This window comes from Ipomoea nil, unplaced genomic scaffold, assembly GCF_001879475.1.
Source record: "Ipomoea nil cultivar Tokyo-kokei standard unplaced genomic scaffold, Asagao_1.1 scaffold3047, whole genome shotgun sequence".
Taxonomy (NCBI): domain Eukaryota; kingdom Viridiplantae; phylum Streptophyta; class Magnoliopsida; order Solanales; family Convolvulaceae; genus Ipomoea; species Ipomoea nil.
The window spans coordinates 115299-134277 of record NW_017619475.1 but is presented as its reverse complement, the minus strand read 5'-3'; the positions used below and the strand labels follow the sequence as shown (position 1 = coordinate 134277).

At 37.9% G+C, this 18979-nt stretch overlaps 3 protein-coding genes across 3 annotated transcripts; all 3 read left to right on the top strand.

Annotated features, from left to right (window-relative positions):
• The first annotated feature begins 226 nt into the window (after positions 1-226).
• Positions 227-2992, top strand: LOC109163893 (11S globulin seed storage protein 2-like). The gene is made up of 3 exons (XM_019312615.1): positions 227-507; positions 1881-2570; positions 2708-2992. Exons 2-3 carry the CDS (start codon positions 1981-1983, stop codon positions 2862-2864), a joined length of 747 nt encoding a protein of 248 aa, XP_019168160.1. The 5' UTR covers positions 227-507; positions 1881-1980; the 3' UTR covers positions 2865-2992.
• Positions 2993-4725: 1733 nt separating this feature from the next.
• Positions 4726-14586, top strand: LOC109163841 (putative uncharacterized protein DDB_G0282133). The gene is made up of 7 exons (XM_019312558.1): positions 4726-5964; positions 6139-8313; positions 8411-8902; positions 8987-9232; positions 12058-12455; positions 14259-14460; positions 14581-14586. The coding sequence occupies exons 1-7, from the start codon at positions 4726-4728 to the stop codon at positions 14584-14586; spliced, it is 4758 nt and encodes a 1585-aa protein (XP_019168103.1).
• Positions 14587-16014: 1428 nt separating this feature from the next.
• LOC109163894 lies at positions 16015-18627 on the top strand. Its single transcript, XM_019312616.1, has 4 exons — positions 16015-16160; positions 17607-17646; positions 17721-17798; positions 18396-18627. Exons 1-4 carry the CDS (start codon positions 16101-16103, stop codon positions 18563-18565), a joined length of 348 nt encoding a protein of 115 aa, XP_019168161.1. The 5' UTR covers positions 16015-16100; the 3' UTR covers positions 18566-18627.
• Positions 18628-18979: the final 352 nt, after the last annotated feature.

The following is an 18979-nucleotide window of genomic DNA, read 5'->3' as shown; positions in this document are numbered from 1 at the left end:
AATAAACACAATTACAGTGTATTTTATTTGCAAATTAAAAAGACTAACTAGATAGCAAATTAGCAATCCACTAAGTTACCTAGAAGCTTGCTTTGAGGGGGCCAAAAAAAAAAAACTACAATACTAATATGAAAATTTTTTTAAAAAAATGGTTGTGGGGGCCAACCTGCAACTTTCATGTGGCACAGCCGAGTCTATTTAATTAATAACCAAAGGGTTTACTTCTTAGCAGTTACATACCTCTCCAAATGGCTAGTTTGTATTCCTTTGTGTATGCCTTGGCTTTGCTTGACAGCTTAGCCACAAATTGGGCGTATTCCTTAGCACCCCAAATGGCTGATCAAACCATTTATGAAGGAGAGGGTGGTGGATACTACACTTGGTCCACTTCTGGGGCTCCTTTTCTCCCCCAGGCAAAGCTTGGTGCCGGCAAGTTGGTTCTGCAGCCTAATGGCTTTGTCCTCCCTCACTACACAGACGCCAAAAAGATAGGCTACGTTCTTCAAGGTATGCATCCAATACTATACGCAGAAAAGTGCAGACACACCAATAGTTATACGGTGGATTATGGCTGTGTCAACCATAATGATACATCACGTACAAATATGTATATTGTTAATGAAATATAATTAAAATGATACTTTAGTGTTGTTATAACATACATGAACCTATAGTAGTAGAATTAAAATGATACTACCCATTGAGTTACCGTGATTTACATCCTCCCACATGCTCTGTTGGGTCGGAGTGTGGGGGTCCTTAGAATTGGGGGATTCAGCCTTTTAGGGTAAGAATTAAAATAATATTTTAATAATGTTGGTATAATGAACTTATTGTGTGTAAATAACATTTTTGGCCCCCTGAATTATTTCACTTTTGAAAATTTGGTCTCTGTTAATTGATTTGAACAGATTTAGTTCCTTAATTGTTCATTATGTTGCACTTTTAGTCCCCTTGATTTTATTACAGAGTATATAATTATCAAATTCTGTTAGTAAACTTTTTTAATGATGTTATTTTGTCAGTTAGAATCAATATTTATGGGTATTATTTTTAACAGTGACTATTAATATAATTCTAAATAGCAAAAATAACTCCATATGTTAATGGATTTTTACAATCAATATTATGAGTAATTAAGGGACTAAATTTGTTTAAATTAACTTACATGAAACTAAGTTTTTAAAAGTGAAACAATACCGGGGCCAAAAAGTGTCATTTTTCCTAAAATTAAAGTAGATAACACATGCATGAAGGATAATTAAAATAATTTTTTAGCATTACTATAATGAAAATTAGTGTGTGAAAATAGAACTAAAACAAACCTCATATCATGATCCACGCACATAGCTCATGACAATTTATATCGTGCACCAGGGCGCGCATTGCATTGTGCATCCTGATGCAAAATGACGTCGTTTCAATTTTTTATTTTTTTTTAAAATTTCGCTACCCAGTGTTCGCGGTTCATTTTCCTTTAAAAAAATTTTCATTCACATAATTTTATAATAGAACACACATAATTGTGTAAACAAATATACATAATTGTATAAAAAAAAATACACATACATGTATAAAAAAAAATACACATATTTGTATAAACAAATATACATAATCACGTCCACTCCCTACATAACTTACCAAAACGACTTCGTTTTGGGAGGCACGAAGTGCACAGTACTATGTGCGCCGTGGTGCCGCGTATAACGATTGCATAGCTCATATATACCATGATCCACACTCCGACATGAACTATTATGGACCACAGTAAAATTCCCTTCACCCCCCTCCCCCCTCCCCACACATATATAGTGTGACTGCTGTATGCTAATCATGGATTCATGTGCTGATGATGTGCAATGTGACACTTGAAAATGAAGGTAGTTGCGTGGTTGGAATTATATCTCCGAACAGTACCACTGAGAAGGTAGTCAAAATCGAGAAAGGTGATGCGATTCCGGTGGGGTTAGGAGCCGTCTCATGGTGGTACTTGTATTCTTGGGAGACACCACCGACTCCATTATCGCCGGCCAGTTCAGCTTCTATTTCTCGACCTTCCAACTTGGCGGTTTCTCCACACAATTTCTTGCCAAAGGTTTTGGCTTAACCGCAAGTGAATCCAAAGCCCTATTCCAAACCCAAAATGCTACCATCATAACCAAACTTAAAGCCAAAATAAACAACTCAGATTTCCAAAACAATAACCGAAAAGATATGGTGTTCAATCTAGAAAATACTTCGCCTTTAGCCAACATCAAGAACGGCGGATCTCTGGTTTCAGCCACGGCTGGGAATTTCCCTTTGCTCAAGGACGTTGGCCTAAGCGTTTTCCTCGTAAAACTCGAACCTGATTCAATGTTAACTCCGGGATACACGCAAGATGGCTCATATAAACTATGTTATGTCTGGAAGGGCAGTGCTCGGGTTCAGATTGTTGGCCTTAACGGTCAACTGGTTTTGGACGACAAAGTTGAGGCTGGCCAACTTTTTGTCGTACCCAAATTCTTTTCTGCCTCACTCATAGCTGATAAAGAAGGACTCGAACTTGTGGCTACCTTAACATCTTCAGAGTGAGTAACATATATTAATATTAATTAGTAAATATAATATTACACACTTCTGGGTGCTTCTTTATCTAGATTTTCTTTTAGTTATTTTAATTATTTTTCTTTTTTGACAAAACTCTCTCTCTCTCTTCTCTTTTCAGGCCAATATTAGGGAACTTAGCTGGGTATGGATCAGTTTGGAAAGCTTTATCTCCTTCAATCCTGAAAGCATCCCTAAATCTTAGTGTGGACGACGCAGACATTTTCAAGGCCAAGATAGTGGAAGCCCCAATAATTAACCCTCCCAATATTAATTAAAAAATTTCGTTTCACTTGCATACATATTTACGTTTATTGCTCTGACTAAATTAAAATAAATGGTGAAATTATTGCCTCTGTAATAATTTGATAGCATGTTATATGATGGTCCGGATTTAGAAGAATAAGTTAGATGAGGTCAATAGGCTTATTAGACTTTCTAAAACATTTTGTGGTAAGTGGATGAAGTGACACTTTCAAATGGGAGGTCATGTCCCCCTCAGGGACGGTATTGACCCTTTGAGTTTTTGTACTTCAATATGTTAAGAAAGTATATATTTGAAGAGATATTACAATGTAATAGATTCGGTAGTAATTAAAAAAAAAAATCTTTGAAGTTAAGTAAATAATCAAACTTACATGGGCATTTTTTTTTTTTTTAATTTAGTTTGGGCTGTGATTTTTTTTTTTTTTTTTTGGGCATATTCAATTAAAACTTTATAAACTTACATGGGCATATTCAATTAAGACTTTATAAAGTTTCAAAGATTTTTAAAGTAATAAATTTTGTATCTCTAATCTCTATAAAAAAAATTTGACTTCGTAAATTCTATACAAGTCTATAAAAGTCAATATGACAAATATTTATAAATTTTAAAAAAAATCATATTAAAAAGCCTACAAAAGTACGTAATTAAAACTCTAAATTAAATAAACCTTAACAAACATTTCATAATTTCTATTAATAAATTATTTATAATTTTCATATAAAAACTTTTATAATATATAATATATTTTTTATGAATCATAAATAAATTAATGTATTGCAAAAAAATAAAAATAAATAAATAAAAATTGATTCCCACAGAAATATAGTGTGCATGTATATATTAAACATTATTCAACCATAGCGATCATGTGGTGACATATTTAGAAACATATATGATGGATATATTAGGAACGAGCTCGGAGCAAACGGACCCGAGAAGGCGCGGTATAAGGGGGCAAGGGCGACCCCAGCATGGGCTGACTAAGGCCTCGGCTGGAGGCCGACCGCGGTATTTTATAGATTGAGAATCAATCTGTTTATGACCTTGCACCTGGTCTTGAAGGATAATGGATGAAGGAATGTCAAAGCTAAAGTACTTTGAGAATTACAAAAAACAAGTGTAAATGGAGTTGAAGGGAGAGTGGGAGATTTCTTAGGGGATTAAGGAACTAAGTTTAGGAGCAAAGCAAATGTAGATTATGCCTTCATTCCCTTAAGCTTATTTGTGTTAACTTGGAAATATTTCTTTCTAGCATTTGACAGCACAAAATTCATTATAACAAACATGAATGCTTCACAAAGAAATTTTGTTCCTCCTGTGAGTCCTCAATTGTATACAAGAGACAAGCTCATATTGTGCTTAATTCCTGCCTATTCCAAAGCTCATTACTTTGTAGTTTCAATGAAACAATAGGCAAGCACTAGAACTAGCAAGATTTCTGCATTAGTTACTTCATGTTCTAGATGATTGCAATGTTATTCTGTTGGTTGTATGCTTGGTTCCAAAGAAAACCTTGACTTTATGTACTATAGTTCAAAATACTATTGAATTTTTACGTATATGCTATGTTTTGAGTTCAGATTTCCTACTCAAGACTTCTTCTCTATTTATTTTTGCCTTTGTGTATTAATTATGAACACAGCAAAAGAACAAGTTATATTGAAACTTAACCTATTATATGAAATCGAACTGATACTTTTTGCCATAGACTTCAATATAAAAAAATTCACCTACTCGCAGCTGGCCTCAAAGAATCAGTTACGATTAACAGTTGCAAATAACGAAATAATCAACTCCCCAAGATTCACCCTCACATGTATTTATACTCACCATTAAACCAGTCAGAACCTTCCAACCCTGGATTCTTGAAAATGAACGTCTGGGGAGATCTCAACCCGGAAGACCCCTTACTGATGTTCCCACCAGGGTTTGAACCCCCATTTCAGCCACAGCCCCAACCCTTTCCGCCGAATGCGAATGAAGTTGGTCATCAGAACGCGGCGAATGTTCCTCATCAAAATGCGAATGAGTTTGGTCATCAGAACGCGCCGAATATTCCTCATCAGAATGAATTTGGTCATCCGAACGCGCCGAATGTTCCTCAGAATGCGAATGAATTTGGTGGTCATCAGAACGCGGCGAATGTTCCTCATCAGAATGCGAATGAGTTTGGTCATCAGAACGCGCCGAATATTCCTCATCAGAATGAATTTGGTCATCTGAACGCGGCGAATGTTCCTCAGAATGCGAATGAATTTGGTGGTCATCAGAACGCGGCGAATGTTCCTCATCAGAATGCGAATGAGTTTGGTCATCAGAACGCGCCGAATATTCCTCATCAGAATGAATTTGGTCATCCGAACGCGGCGAATGTTCCTCAGAATGCGAATGAATTTGGTGGTCATCAGAACGCGGCGAATGTTCCTCATCAGAATGCGAATGAGTTTGGTCATCAGAACGCGCCGAATATTCCTCATCAGAATGAATATGGTCATCCGAACGCGGCGAATGTTCCTCAGAATGCGAATGAATTTGGTGGTCATCAGAACGCGGCGAATGTTCCTCATCAGAATGCGAATGAGTTTGGTCATCAGAACGCACCGAATATTCCTCATCAGAATGAATTTGGTCATCCGAACGCGGCGAATGTTCCTCAGAATGCGAATGAATTTGGTGGTCATCAGAACGCGGCAAATGTTCCTCATCAGAATGCGAATGAGTTTGGTCATCAGAACGTGCCGAATATTCCTCATCAGAATGAATTTGGTCATCCGAACGCGGCGAATGTTCCTCAGAATGCGAATGAATTTGGTGGTCATCAGAACGCGGCGAATGTTCCTCATCAGAATGCGAATGAGTTTGGTCATCAGAACGCGCCGAATATTCCTCATCAGAATGAATTTGGTCATCCGAACGCGCCGAATGTTCCTCAGAATGCGAATGAATTTGGTGGTCATCACAACGCGGCGAATGTTCCTCATCAGAATGCGATTGAGTTTGGTCATCAGAACGCGCCGAATATTCCTCATCAGAATGAATTTGGTCATCCGAACGCGCCGAATGTTCCTCAGAATGCGAATGAATTTGGTGGTCATCAGAACGCGGCGAATGTTCCTCATTAGAATGCGAATGAGTTTGGTCATCAGAACGCGCCGAATATTCCTCATCAGAATGAATTTGGTCATCCGAACGCGCCGAATGTTCCTCAGAATGCGAATGAATTTGGTGGTCATCAGAACGCGGCGAATGTTCCTCATTAGAATGCGAATGAGTTTGGTCATCAGAACGCGCCGAATATTCCTCATCAGAATGAATTTGGTCATCCGAACGCGGCGAATGTTCCTCAGAATGCGAATGAATTTGGTGGTCATCAGAACGCGGCGAATGTTCCTCATCAGAATGCGAATGAGTTTGGTCATCAGAACGCGCCGAATATTCCTCATCAGAATGAATTTGGTCATCCGAACGCGCCGAATGTTCCTCAGAATGCGAATGAATTTGGTGGTCATCAGAACGCGGCGAATGTTCCTCATCAGAATGCGAATGAGTTTTGTCATCAGAACGCGCCGAATATTCCTCATCAGAATGAATTTGGTCATCCGAACGCGCCGAATGTTCCTCAGAATGCGAATGAATTTGGTGGTCATCAGAACGCGGCGAATGTTCCTCATCAGAATGCAAATGAGTTTGGTCATCAGAACGCGCCGAATATTCCTCATCAGAATGAATTTGGTCATCCGAACGCGCCGAATGTTCCTCAGAATGCGAATGAATTTGGTGGTCATCAGAACGCGGCGAATGTTCCTCATCAGAATGCGAATGAGTTTGGTCATCAGAACGCGCCGAATATTCCTCATCAGAATGAATTTGGTCATCCGAACGCGCCGAATGTTCCTCAGAATGCGAATGAATTTGGTGGTCATCAGAACGCGGCGAATGTTCCTCATCAGAATGCGAATGAGTTTGGTCATCAGAACGCGCCGAATATTCCTCATCAGAATGAATTTAGTCATCAGAACGCGGCGAATGTTCCTCAGAATGCGAATGAATTTGGTGGTCATCAGAACGCGGCGAATGTTCCTCATCAGAATGCAAATGAGTTTGGTCATCAGAACGCGCCGAATATTCCTCATCAAAATGAATTTGGTCATCCGAACGCGGCGAATGTTCCTCAGAATGCGAATGAATTTGGTGGTCATCAGAACGCGGCGAATGTTCCTCATCAGAATGCGAATGAGTTTGGTCATCAGAACGCGCCGAATATTCCTCATCAGAATGAATTTGGTCATCCGAACGCGCCGAATGTTCCTCAGAATGCTAATGAATTTGGTGGTCATCAGAACGCGGCGAATGTTCCTCATCAGAATGCGAATGAGTTTAGTCATCAGAACGCGCCGAATATTCCTCATCAGAATGAATTTGGTCATCCGAACGCGGCGAATTTTCCTCATCAGAATGCGAATGAATTTGGTGGTCATCAGAACGCGGCGAATGTTCCTCATCAGAATGCGAATGAGTTTGGTCATCAGAACGCGCCGAATATTCCTCATCAGAATGAATTTGGTCATCCGAACGCGCCGAATGTTCCTCAGAATGCGAATGAATTTGGTGGTCATCAGAACGCGGCGAATGTTCCTCATCAGAATGCGAATGAGTTTTGTCATCAGAACGCGCCGAATATTCCTCATCAGAATGAATTTGGTCATCCGAACGCGCCGAATGTTCCTCAGAATGCGAATGAATTTGGTGGTCATCAGAACGCGGCGAATGTTCCTCATCAGAATGCGAATGAGTTTGGTCATCAGAACGCGCCGAATATTCCTCATCAGAATGAATTTGGTCATCCGAACGCGGCGAATGTTCCTCAGAATGCGAATGAATTTGGTGGTCATCAGAACGCGGCGAATGTTCCTCATCAGAATGCGAATGAGTTAGGTCATCAGAACGCGCCGAATATTCCTCATCAGAATGAATTTGGTCATCCGAACGCGGCGAATGTTCCTCAGAATGCGAATGAATTTGGTGGTCATCAGAACGCGGCGATTGTTCCTCATCAGAATGCGAATGAGTTTGGTCATCAGAACGCGCCGAATATTCCTCATCAGAATGAATTTGGTCATCCGAACGCGGCGAATGTTCCTCAGAATGCGAATGAATTTGGTGGTCATCAGAACGCGGCAAATGTTCCTCATCAGAATGCGAATGAGTTTGGTTATCAGAACGTGCCGAATATTCCTCATCAGAATGAATTTGGTCATCCGAACGCGGCGAATGTTCCTCAGAATGCGAATGAATTTAGTGGTCATCAGAACGCGGCGAATATTCCTCATCAGAATGCGAATGAGTTTGGTCATCAGAACGCGCCGAATATTCCTCATCAGAATGAATTTGGTCATCCGAACGCGCCGAATGTTCCTCAGAATGCGAATGAATTTGGTGGTCATCAGAACGCGGCGAATGTTCCTCATCAGAATGCGAATGAGTTTGGTCATCAGAACGAAAAAAAAAAAAAAAAAGAAGAATGGTCATCAGAACGCGGCGAATGTTCCTCATCAGAATGCGAATGAGTTTGGTCATCAGAACGCGCCGAATATTCCTCATCAGAATGAATTTGGTCATCCGAACGCGCCGAATGTTCCTCAGAATGCGAATGAATTTGGTGGTCATCAGAACGCGGCGAATGTTCCTCATCAGAATGCGAATGAGTTTGGTCATCAGAACGCGCCGAATATTCCTCATCAGAATGAATTTGGTCATCCGAACGCGCCGAATGTTCCGCAGAATGCGAATGAATTTGGTGGTCATCAGAACGCGGCGAATGTTCCTCATCAGAATGCGAATGAGTTTGGTCATCAGAACGCGCCGAATATTCCTCATCAGAATGAATTTGGTTATCCGAACGCGCCGAATGTTCCTCAGAATGCGAATGAATTTGGTGGTCATCACAACGCGGCGAATGTTCCTCATCAGAATGCGATTGAGTTTGGTCATCAGAACGCGCCGAATATTCCTCATCAGAATGAATTTGGTCATCCGAACGCGCCGAATGTTCCTCAGAATGCGAATGAATTTGGTGGTCATCAGAACGCGGCGAATGTTCCTCATTAGAATGCGAATGAGTTTGGTCATCAGAACGCGCCGAATATTCCTCATCAGAATGAATTTGGTCATCCGAACGCGGCGAATGTTCCTCAGAATGCGAATGAATTTGGTGGTCATCAGAACGCGGCGAATGTTCCTCATCAGAATGCGAATGAGTTTGGTCATCAGAACGCGCCGAATATTCCTCATCAGAATGAATTTGGTCATCCGAACGCGCCGAATGTTCCTCAGAATGCGAATGAATTTGGTGGTCATCAGAACGCGGCGAATGTTCCTGTTATAATAATAATATTATTATTATTATTAAACCAATAGAATGTGGCAATATGGAGTACGTGTAGCATATTGCAGCATGCAGTACATGGAGCCTTGTTTGCTTAGTACGTGGGTTTTCAACATGGAGTAGTACGTGAATAATGGCATACATGGAGCATGATTTTAGCTTTGTTATTTTAGTATAAATAGTCTGTGTATTCAAGCTTTTTAAATCATCAATCAAGTTATCTATTCCCCTCTCTCTCTCTCTCCTCAATATATATAAATATAATATATATACATATTATATTTAATATATATTATAGATATATTACATTATATTTAATATATATTATATTAAATATATTATATTTAATATATCTAACATTTGGTATCTAACAAGGTTTTTGGATGTTTGGCATATGCACATGTGCCAGATCCATTGAGAAAGAAGTTGGATGATAAAGGTGAGAAATGCATATTCATTGGTTATAGTGACGCTTCAAAGGCTTATAAACTATACAATCCTGAAACTAAGAAGGTTGTTATAAGTCGTGATGTCACTTTTGATGAATATGGTGCCTGGGATTGGTTAGCTAAAGATGAAAGTTCAGTTGTTATTCCTGCTGTTGAAAATATTGTTGAAGAGCAACCGATTCCAGATAATGTCCAGTCTCCTTCACAGCCAGAATCGTCAATTCGGCGATCTCAGCGCGAGCGCCACTTACCAGCTCGCTTGCAAGATTATGTTTTGGGTCATGATAATGACCTGTCTGATGAAGAGATTGTTCAATTTGCTCTCTTTGCAGATTGTGATCCTTTAACTTTTGAGGAGGCTGCTACAGAAACTCATTGGCTTAAGGCGATGGATGAGGAGATCCGTGCCATTGAAAAGAATGGTACCTGGGAGTTAACAGATTTACCTCCTGGAAAGAAGCCAATTGGAGTGAAGTGGGTTTACAGAACGAAGTACAAGTCAAATGGAGAAATTGACCGTTTTAAGGCACGATTAGTAGCAAAGGGTTACAAGCAAAAACCAGGTATTGATTATTTTGAGGTTTTTGCTCCTGTAAGTAGACTTGATACAGTTCGAATGGTTATTTCTCTTGCTGCTCAAAATGATTGGAAATTGCATCAAATGGATGTCAAGTCTGCTTTTCTGAATGGTTTTCTTGAAGAAGAAATATATGTTGAGCAACCTGCGGGATTTCTGAAGAAAGGGGAGGAAAATAAAGTGTACAGGTTGAGAAAAGCCTTGTATGGCTTAAAGCAAGCGCCTAGGGCGTGGTATGGTTGCATTGACTCATATTTTGTTGAAAGTGGTTTTATGAGATGTCCTCATGAGCACACTTTGTATGTCAAATGCACGGATTCTGGTGATATTGTTCTAATCTGTCTGTATGTTGATGATCTGGTTTTTACTGGAAACAACTTGAAGCTAATCTCAGAATTCAGGGAGGCACTCATTAAGAGGTTTGAAATGACCGATATGGGTCTTATGTCTTACTTTCTTGGCCTTGAGGTTATTCAGATGGATGGTGGAATCTTTATTTCACAAAAGAAGTATGCTGCTGATATTTTAAAAAAGTTCAAAATGGAAAACTCCAAACCAGTTTCAACGCCGTTAGCTGAAAAGTTAAAGGTGTCCAAAGATGAGTGTGGTAAGAACGTGAATGTTACATCTTATAAAAGCTTAATTGGGAGTTTGAGGTATCTGGTGGCAACAAGGCCAGATATTTCTTTTGGAGTTGGGATACTTAGCAGATTCATGGAGGAACCAAAAGAATCACATTGGGCTGCAGCAAAGCGAATTCTGAGATATGTGAAAGGTACGAGTAATGATGGACTTTTTTACTCTACTAATGAAGCTGTGGAACTTGTTGGATACACAGACAGTGATTGGGCTGGAGATGTTGAGACTAGAAGAAGCACATCAGGATATGCCTTCTATCTTGGTTCAGCTATATTTTCTTGGTCTTCAAAGAAGCAGCAGATTGTAGCACTTTCAACTGCAGAAGCAGAATATATTGCAGCAGCAAATTGTGCTACTCAAGCAGTTTGGCTGAGGAGAATTTTGGAGTTCTTACAACATGAGCATGGAGCACCTACAACTATTTTTTGTGACAACAAGTCAGCAATTTCGTTGTCCAAAAATCCAGTCTTTCATGGTCGCAGCAAACATATTGATATCAAGTATCACAAAATCAGAGAGTTGGTTGCTGAAAAACAAATCAACATTGAGTATTGTTCAAGTGAGTGTCAAGTTGCAGATATCTTTACGAAGCCGTTGAAGACAGAGACATTTCTCAAATTGAAGAAGGAAATTGAGATGACCAATATATCCAACTTGGTTTAAAGGAGACAATGTTATAATAATAATATTATTATTATTATTAAACCAAGTAATAGAATGTGGCAATATGGAGTACGTGTAGCATATTACAGCATGCAGTACATGGAGCCTTGTTTGCTTAGTACGTGGGTTTACAACATGGAGTAGTACGTGAATAATGGCATACATGGAGCATGATTTAGCTTTGTTATTTTAGTATAAATAGTTTGTGTATTCAAGCTTTTTAAATCATCAATCAAGTTATCTATTCCCCTCTCTCTCTCTCCTCAATATATATAAATATAATATATATACATATTATATTTAATATATATTATAGATATATTATATTATATTTAATATATATTATATTAAATATATTATATTTAATATATCTAACAGTTCCTCATCAGAATGCGAATGAGTTTGGTCATCAGAACGCGCCGATAATGAATTTGGTCATCCGAACGCGCCGAATGTTCCTCAGAATGCGAATGAATTTGGTGGTCATCAGAACGCGGCGAATGTTCCTCATCAGAATGCGAATGAGTTTGGTCATCAGAACGCGGCGAATGTTCCTCATCAGAATGCGAATGAGTTTGGTCATCAGAACGCGCCGAATATTCCTCAGAATGCGCCAAATGGGAATCAATTTCCTCAGCCGAATGGGCCTAACGGATTTCATGATCATGGGCCGAATGGGCCACTCCATCCGGACTTTAATTTGCCTGAGCGAATGATTCAAATAGAGTACGGTGGGGAAATTATCAGATTTCCGCTTGAGGTAGTCAGTATGGAGAATTTAAGGAAATCGGTCGTATTGAGGTTGGCTCCCCTTGCTGTTTGCTATTTGAAGTTCTATTATGAGGATGGTGGCCAGCTAATCAGGATTGCCTGCGACTATGACCTACAGTACTACATCCGCCTCCGTGCAGGGCAGCCGATAGTGACTATACTAATGGGTACGACCTATTAAGGCAGTGTTTGTTTTTTTTTTTTGTTTTTTTGGGTCAAAATACGGGTTGTGAATTGTAATATAATATACTAATGGGTACGACCTATTAAGGCAGAAGATACTAATTAGTATGAAGAACGTTCTATTCCTTTGATTTGTTCTATTGTCAATATATAAAAGATTGATCATACTTTTAAAGCCTGAATTGTAAACTCATTTTGTGATGCATTTGACGAATTCAATAAATGTTGCATTATGATGCATTTCAGGATTGTGAAAATAATGCCTTATTTTAGGACTGCAATATAATGTTGCATTACAGAATGCAGACTTCCTTTAAAAAAAATTATTGGATTTTATATAAAATTGTAATGTTACATAAATTGACTTACGGACTAATATGTGACAGTGATAAAACTAAATAGAAGGAAATATAATAAAAGAGAGATGCTATCTTGGAACAATAGAAGCTTAAGAGAAATGAAGTGAAAACACTCCCATCGAGAGTCTTTAGTTGACTAAGGGACATCGGTGAAGTCTAGAAACATATTATGTGCACATTCATAAGTTGCAAGAGAATTGGAAGCTTGATTCATATCTCCTAAAACCTTTAAAATAAATTTATATCCATGAATAGTTCATTTTCCTAGAATAATATTGGCAAAAGGGGAGAGTAAATTGCATTAGGTTATTGGGTTCAAGCTTAGGAAACACACTGAAAAATTCTTTAAAAGAAAGATCGTGTGCATCTTCCTAAGTTTTCTGCCATCTTTTTCTTTCATTTCCTCTCTTTGCCATCTTTACTACCATTTTCTTATGTTCCCGGTCATATAATTTTTTAATAATGAAGAGCTGTAAACAAGCAGTCCATCTTGGCTTTTTTAAGCTTTGTATGTGCCTTGTGTGGAAAAGTTAACAAGCCAAGACTTGTTTAAAAAATGATCCAATTCAAGCTGGCCTGTTATTTACGTAAAAATAGCACTGTGTTGAATGTTGCTGTAGAATTGTGCTTCATGATTTGGGAATTTGGTTGCAATTTGTAGTGTTTGTTAAGTTAATGTTGCTCTAGAATGGTTGTTCATATATTGGGACATTTGACTGCAATTAGACTCTTGTACTTTGATTTGTGGGAAAGCTTGCAGTCGTTACCCGAAGATGCGCTCTGGGTGGAGTCAACCTTACTCTGTGTTTAACTTACAATCTATCTTAATTGCATTGGCCTGGCTTCTTGTGTTTTTGAACAATCCAAAGCACAAACTAAGCCCAAACCGGGTTTTAGGCTTGTTTAAGTTTAACCAATCTGAGCCAAATCTAAACATGCCATGTTCTGCTCGGCTTTGTTCTCACTCTCTTTCCTAGCATAAAAAATACGAAAGAGACGGGGGTGACCCCAACTAAGACGGGAAGAGATCCACACTTGTAACCACAAGATCACGAATTTGAATCTTTGCTCCCTTGGTTTGAGCCGTTCAACTATGGGTAACCTAGATTGGTTTACTTGTGGTCCTTTGCCAGCTATCTTGGAACAAGGCGGGGGGTGTACCTACACCTGAAAGGGTTGTGGGGTTTCTCTCGTCATCCAAAAAAAACAAAAAGGAAAGAGAGTGTTCTTCAACCTAAGCACCGAGTACTGTTAAACCTCACAGTGTTCCTTCTGATATCTGCGATTTGTCAAATTTGAATGGAATCTATATGCAAAATAAATGCTATTCGCTTGATTCGTACACCTGAGTACCTGACACGATTTTGCTCTCTTGTAGATATTTTATCCTTAATAGAGAAAAGCTCGTGGGTATCATCCGGCTTGGAATTAGGGAAAGCACAATGCTTCGTACTCGTTTGCGTGTTGGTATAGTACAATTGGAGATCATCCTCGATGATGCCTATGCCTATGGCGATGGCCACACTGGCAGGAAACTGTCTCTTTTCCTTGCGCTTCGTCAATTTGCTCCGATGAATGCTGTATATATATCTCCAGCACAGAGAAATATTTCTAGTTACTACAACTATTATTTTCACTCTCTTCTAATACAGTCTTAGTCTTATGTGTAAGAAATGTTATTCGGTACTTTTATCTTCCAGTCTTGAGACAATGGCACGTGAAATATGAGCCCTTTCTTGAAGTAAGCCGGCATACATTTGCTCGGCGGCCTTTAATGAGTAATATTACATGTACTCTCTATACTCCGTCTTGTCTGATTTGGTGTGACGGGATTGAGGAATTATTGATGGACCCTTCTATCCCGCCTTGACACGCTAGGTAGGACGTGTGTATAGGGAGTATGAAGAGTTTTTCCCCATTTCATAATGAATAAATTCTTGTATCTATATGTACTAAAAATAAAAATTTCTTGGGTAAATAGTTGTTAGCTGATAACTAACTTGTTGAAAAAGTCATTTTGCATATAATCAGTTATCAACTAATAGTTAATTTACCAAATATTTTTCTACAATTTGTTAATGTTATTAGCTAATCAAATTCAATAAACCAATCAGTTAACAACTATCAATTGATCAGCGTTTTAGGAAAATGTAAGATTTTTACCAATATGCCCTTAAAGCTGAGATAATTATTTAAAAAAAAAAATAAATTAAATAAGATGAATGGAGTATAAAACTGTAATCCATGTGACAGGTTTGTGTACGAATTGTATCAAAAGTCGCAACTAACCTAACCCTACCAAATGTACTTCAAAAAAAAAAAAATGTGAACAAAAAACTACTCCAATAAATAAGGAAAAATATATTTTTTTTAATCTTTCAATTATACTCGTGGTATAGACTTAGTCTTAAAGTTATAAACGTGATCATCTTTAACTCTTAAGTTATGTGTGAAGTGACAATTTTAGCCTTTCGAGAACTATTTCTGCTACCAATATGTTACTTAAATAAAGTGGCAGATTTGATCATTCAGAGACTAAACTCACCGCTTTATGCATAACTTATGGGGCTAAAGATGATCATGTATATAACTCATGGACTAAGGATGTGTTTGGTTGGTGAGTTTTGCCCATAGGAATGGGCATGAAAGTGGTTGTTGTTGTTTGGTTGATAGGTTTTTAGAATAATACTATGGATTTTAAATACCCCATCAATTGAAAAACTAGTACCAAATACAATTGAAAAACCCATACCCAAATACAATAAGGGGTTCATTCCCTTATTCATTCTCAAGCACTATTATTAGTAATCATTCACATTCCACCCTACTACCAAACATGTTAAATACTTTCACCAAAATCCATTACCATTACCAAGTATTTGATACACATTCCGATTTCGATTCCTATGTGCGAACCAAACACACCCTAAGTACGTACTAGAGTATAATTGAGGAATAAAAAAATGCAATTCTCCCAAATAAACAAATAAAGTGGGCTTGGGCCTTATGAATTAATGGGCTAATCCAAACCGGAACACGAAACACATGCAAATTCGCGGTAAGTTATCGTTGACGCGTGTGGCGCACGCTGCTCCGAACTTAACTAACCCCTCCCCTGTCTGTTATCTTTCAACCGAGAAGAGTTTAGGGCTCGTTTCCACACTGATCCGCCCAAAACAGTTCGTTTTCTCCGCCGCAGATCTCCACCGCGTGGTTTCTGATGGACGAGTCTTTCAACATCAACAACCTCCCTACCAGCCACTTGCTCGGCTCAGTTCCGGTACACACTTTCACTCCCGCGCATAATTGTAAACACAAACGACGTCATCTTTTATTTGCCTCCGTTTTCCATTTAATTTGATTGATTTTCCAGAAATTACATTGCAATTTAGGTGTCGATAGATTTATTTTTTCATTGAATTTCTGTTTCTGCAATGATTCTGTGGAGCATTGGAGATGTTTTGGTGTATCAGTTTGTAGTAATAAATATTCAGGTGCAAGTGTTTGTTCACGGTCAAGTTATCAGATTACTGGGATTAGGATATGAGGAATTTGTATTTTGTTTTAGATTTTTGGGAAGGGAAGCAACTGATTGTAAATTTTGTATCTCTGCACTTTTTAGCTTACAAATTTGGCTCTGATCGTATAATTTTGCAAGCGGTGGAGTAAAATTTAGTGAAATAGTACCTCGAAAATTCTAGAGAAGTGAATACTTTAGTTATGCTTGGGGTGCTTCACCAATGCCTGCAGGAATTCTTCTATTTTCTCAGTTGGATAAATATAATTACGTTTTATAACCTGGCCAAAGAGCACTCGATATTGATTGAATATAAACTCCAAAATCACATTGGTTCACCCATTTTCCAATCTCACACCCTATATCAAAGACGAACACAAAACAATCTCAGTTTTCCAATCTTCCTATGTTTCTGCTATGAATGCTCTGGAACACTGTTAGTTTCATAATTTGACACTCAACTTTCAACTGATGAAAATATTGTGTTGTCTGGTCTTTTCTCAATCACCACTGGGAGGGAGAGAGAGAGAGAGCAGTGTAGAGCATCCAAGGAAGATTAGAACAAAGAACCCTAGGATAGGGTGGAAGTTTATGGAAAAAAGTGCCCCAATGTTAGAACCGATTGTCCATGCATAAGTGATAAGAGCACATCTTTTGGTTCATAAGACATTATCTCATTTCCTTACATTTTATAAAGAAACTTGATTTACTGATTTCTACAATATAGGTTTTGCTCACTCTTCTTCTTCTTCTTCTTCATTTTTTTTTAAAACATGATTAAATTATTTTCTTGAGAATCACTTTAATATTTTGCAGTGTTGTATGTTCCAAACAGAGCTCAAGCTTAATAGTGCATTGCTTGAAAATTCTCATGCAGTCTTTCTTTGCAGCAGACATCAAGAGAGTCTGTTTGCTGAATTGGCAAAAATGGATGTAGCATTTTCTTACAGTTTGTAATTGAAAAGGAAAATTTTGTGTCGGGGAATGGGTTTTATCTCAAATTGAAGTGAATTTCAATTTAATAAATGCCCCGAGATTAATTTTTAATGCTGCTTGATTAATGGTTCCTGTTACCAAGATGAAGATAACGGGTTTTAGCTCAAATTGAAGTGAATTTCAATTTAATAAATGCCCCGAAATTAATTTTTAAAGCTGCTTGGTTAATGGCTCCTGTTACCAAGTTGAAGAATTATTTAAAGGCTTTTACAGGCTGTTGTCACAGAAGAAAAGAACAACACTAATCGCGAAGGTGTGATTGAACTGAATTTCCATCTCTTAGTAATTCCTTCTAAAAATTTACTTATTTGGATACTCTTCCTACAGCTCCTGAAGCAAATCTGCAGATATTTCCTCCAAATAATGGTGGGAATGCTGGTCAGGGAACTCCTGCAGGTCCAAGTGGTACTAATCATTTACCATTTTTCACTACGTTATATCAGGAAATCACGAGCTATTTTCTGATTACCAAACTGGTTTAGGTGATAAATATTTTTATTTCAAATATTCTTTTGGGCTGTAAAAATAGTTCAGTTATGTATTTAAGTTTTAGAAGTGATGTATAAATAATCATCAAAATAGCGTTTGGGTTAAAGAAAAAGATTGACTGTAAGGTTAAGTGTTTCGTGTGTGATGTGTCTTAGACCCAACATGCAAATTGATTGAAGAATAAATTAGGCTTATACCAAATGGGATAGCTTAGATTTGAATTCCATAATGTGAAGTATTTCATCATTTTTATGCATCTTACATCCGAGTACCCAACACGTAAGTCAATCTAGAAAATTTTATCTTATACTTAATTTATTCTGTGATAACACTTGTACAAGCATGCCATTTATTTAAGCAGTCACATTTACATTGCCAAAGTTTTGACCAAATTGCAATCCCCCATTTCCATTTATGGCACAAAATTGAGATGCCGTAACCGGAGTACCATTTTCCAATTTAGACCTATGTGTATGAAATTCTAGCTAATGTAGAATATACTATTTTATGCAGAAGGAGATGGGCAGCAATCAACAAACAATTGGAAAGGAGTGTTTAGTATATCTTCATATACCCAATATTTTAATGTAGATACAGATGTTGTGTTAAACAGATTGATGTGTTCTTTGAATCCTACAAGTGCTGATTTCTTCAGGAAAATTGATGCTAACCCTGATCTGTAAGTCCAACACTATATTACTCATAGTCTTGTGGGTACATTTCCAAAATGCATATATTTTGATCAGTTGATTGTTCCTTAGTGCTTTTTCTGGGTTGATGTGGTCCATTGAATTGAATGTGGATCTGCAAGGGTGCTACTAGGAAACTAGACGAAATGAATACAAATATTTTAGTAGCATATATAATCATTTTCCTTGCATTGGGTGTACTGTTAAATAACTCATTACATTGAAATTGAAGAAAGAAATTTATATTGAATTCGATAATACTTTTTGTCCTTTTGCCGTTCTTAAAGTTTTCTGGTGGATATGTGGTCAAATTCATATTTCTGTTTGCTTAGAAATATGTATGTTAATAGTGTCCTTGATTTCCTTTCATACCTCTAGATGCCCTGTTTGATACATAATTTCTTCGAA

Excerpts from the sequence above, each read along its gene's own strand:
- LOC109163841 (XM_019312558.1), top strand. The coding sequence starts at position 4,726 with ATGAACGTCTGGGGAGATCTCAACCCGGAAGACCCCTTACTGATGTTC. Across the intron at positions 5,965-6,138 it reads GTCATCAGAACGCGGCGAAT|AACGCGCCGAATATTCCTCA; the intron begins GTTCCTCATTAG and ends TTTGGTCATCAG. Across the intron at positions 9,233-12,057 it reads AGAACGCGGCGAATGTTCCT|AACGCGGCGAATGTTCCTCA; the intron begins GTTATAATAATA and ends GGTGGTCATCAG.
- LOC109163893 (XM_019312615.1), top strand. The coding sequence starts at position 1,981 with ATGGTGGTACTTGTATTCTTGGGAGACACCACCGACTCCATTATCGCC. Across the intron at positions 2,571-2,707 it reads GCTACCTTAACATCTTCAGA|GCCAATATTAGGGAACTTAG; the intron begins GTGAGTAACATA and ends TTCTCTTTTCAG.
- LOC109163894 (XM_019312616.1), top strand. The coding sequence starts at position 16,101 with ATGGACGAGTCTTTCAACATCAACAACCTCCCTACCAGCCACTTGCTC. Across the intron at positions 16,161-17,606 it reads ACTTGCTCGGCTCAGTTCCG|GCTGTTGTCACAGAAGAAAA; the intron begins GTACACACTTTC and ends AGGCTTTTACAG. Across the intron at positions 17,799-18,395 it reads AACTCCTGCAGGTCCAAGTG|AAGGAGATGGGCAGCAATCA; the intron begins GTACTAATCATT and ends TATTTTATGCAG.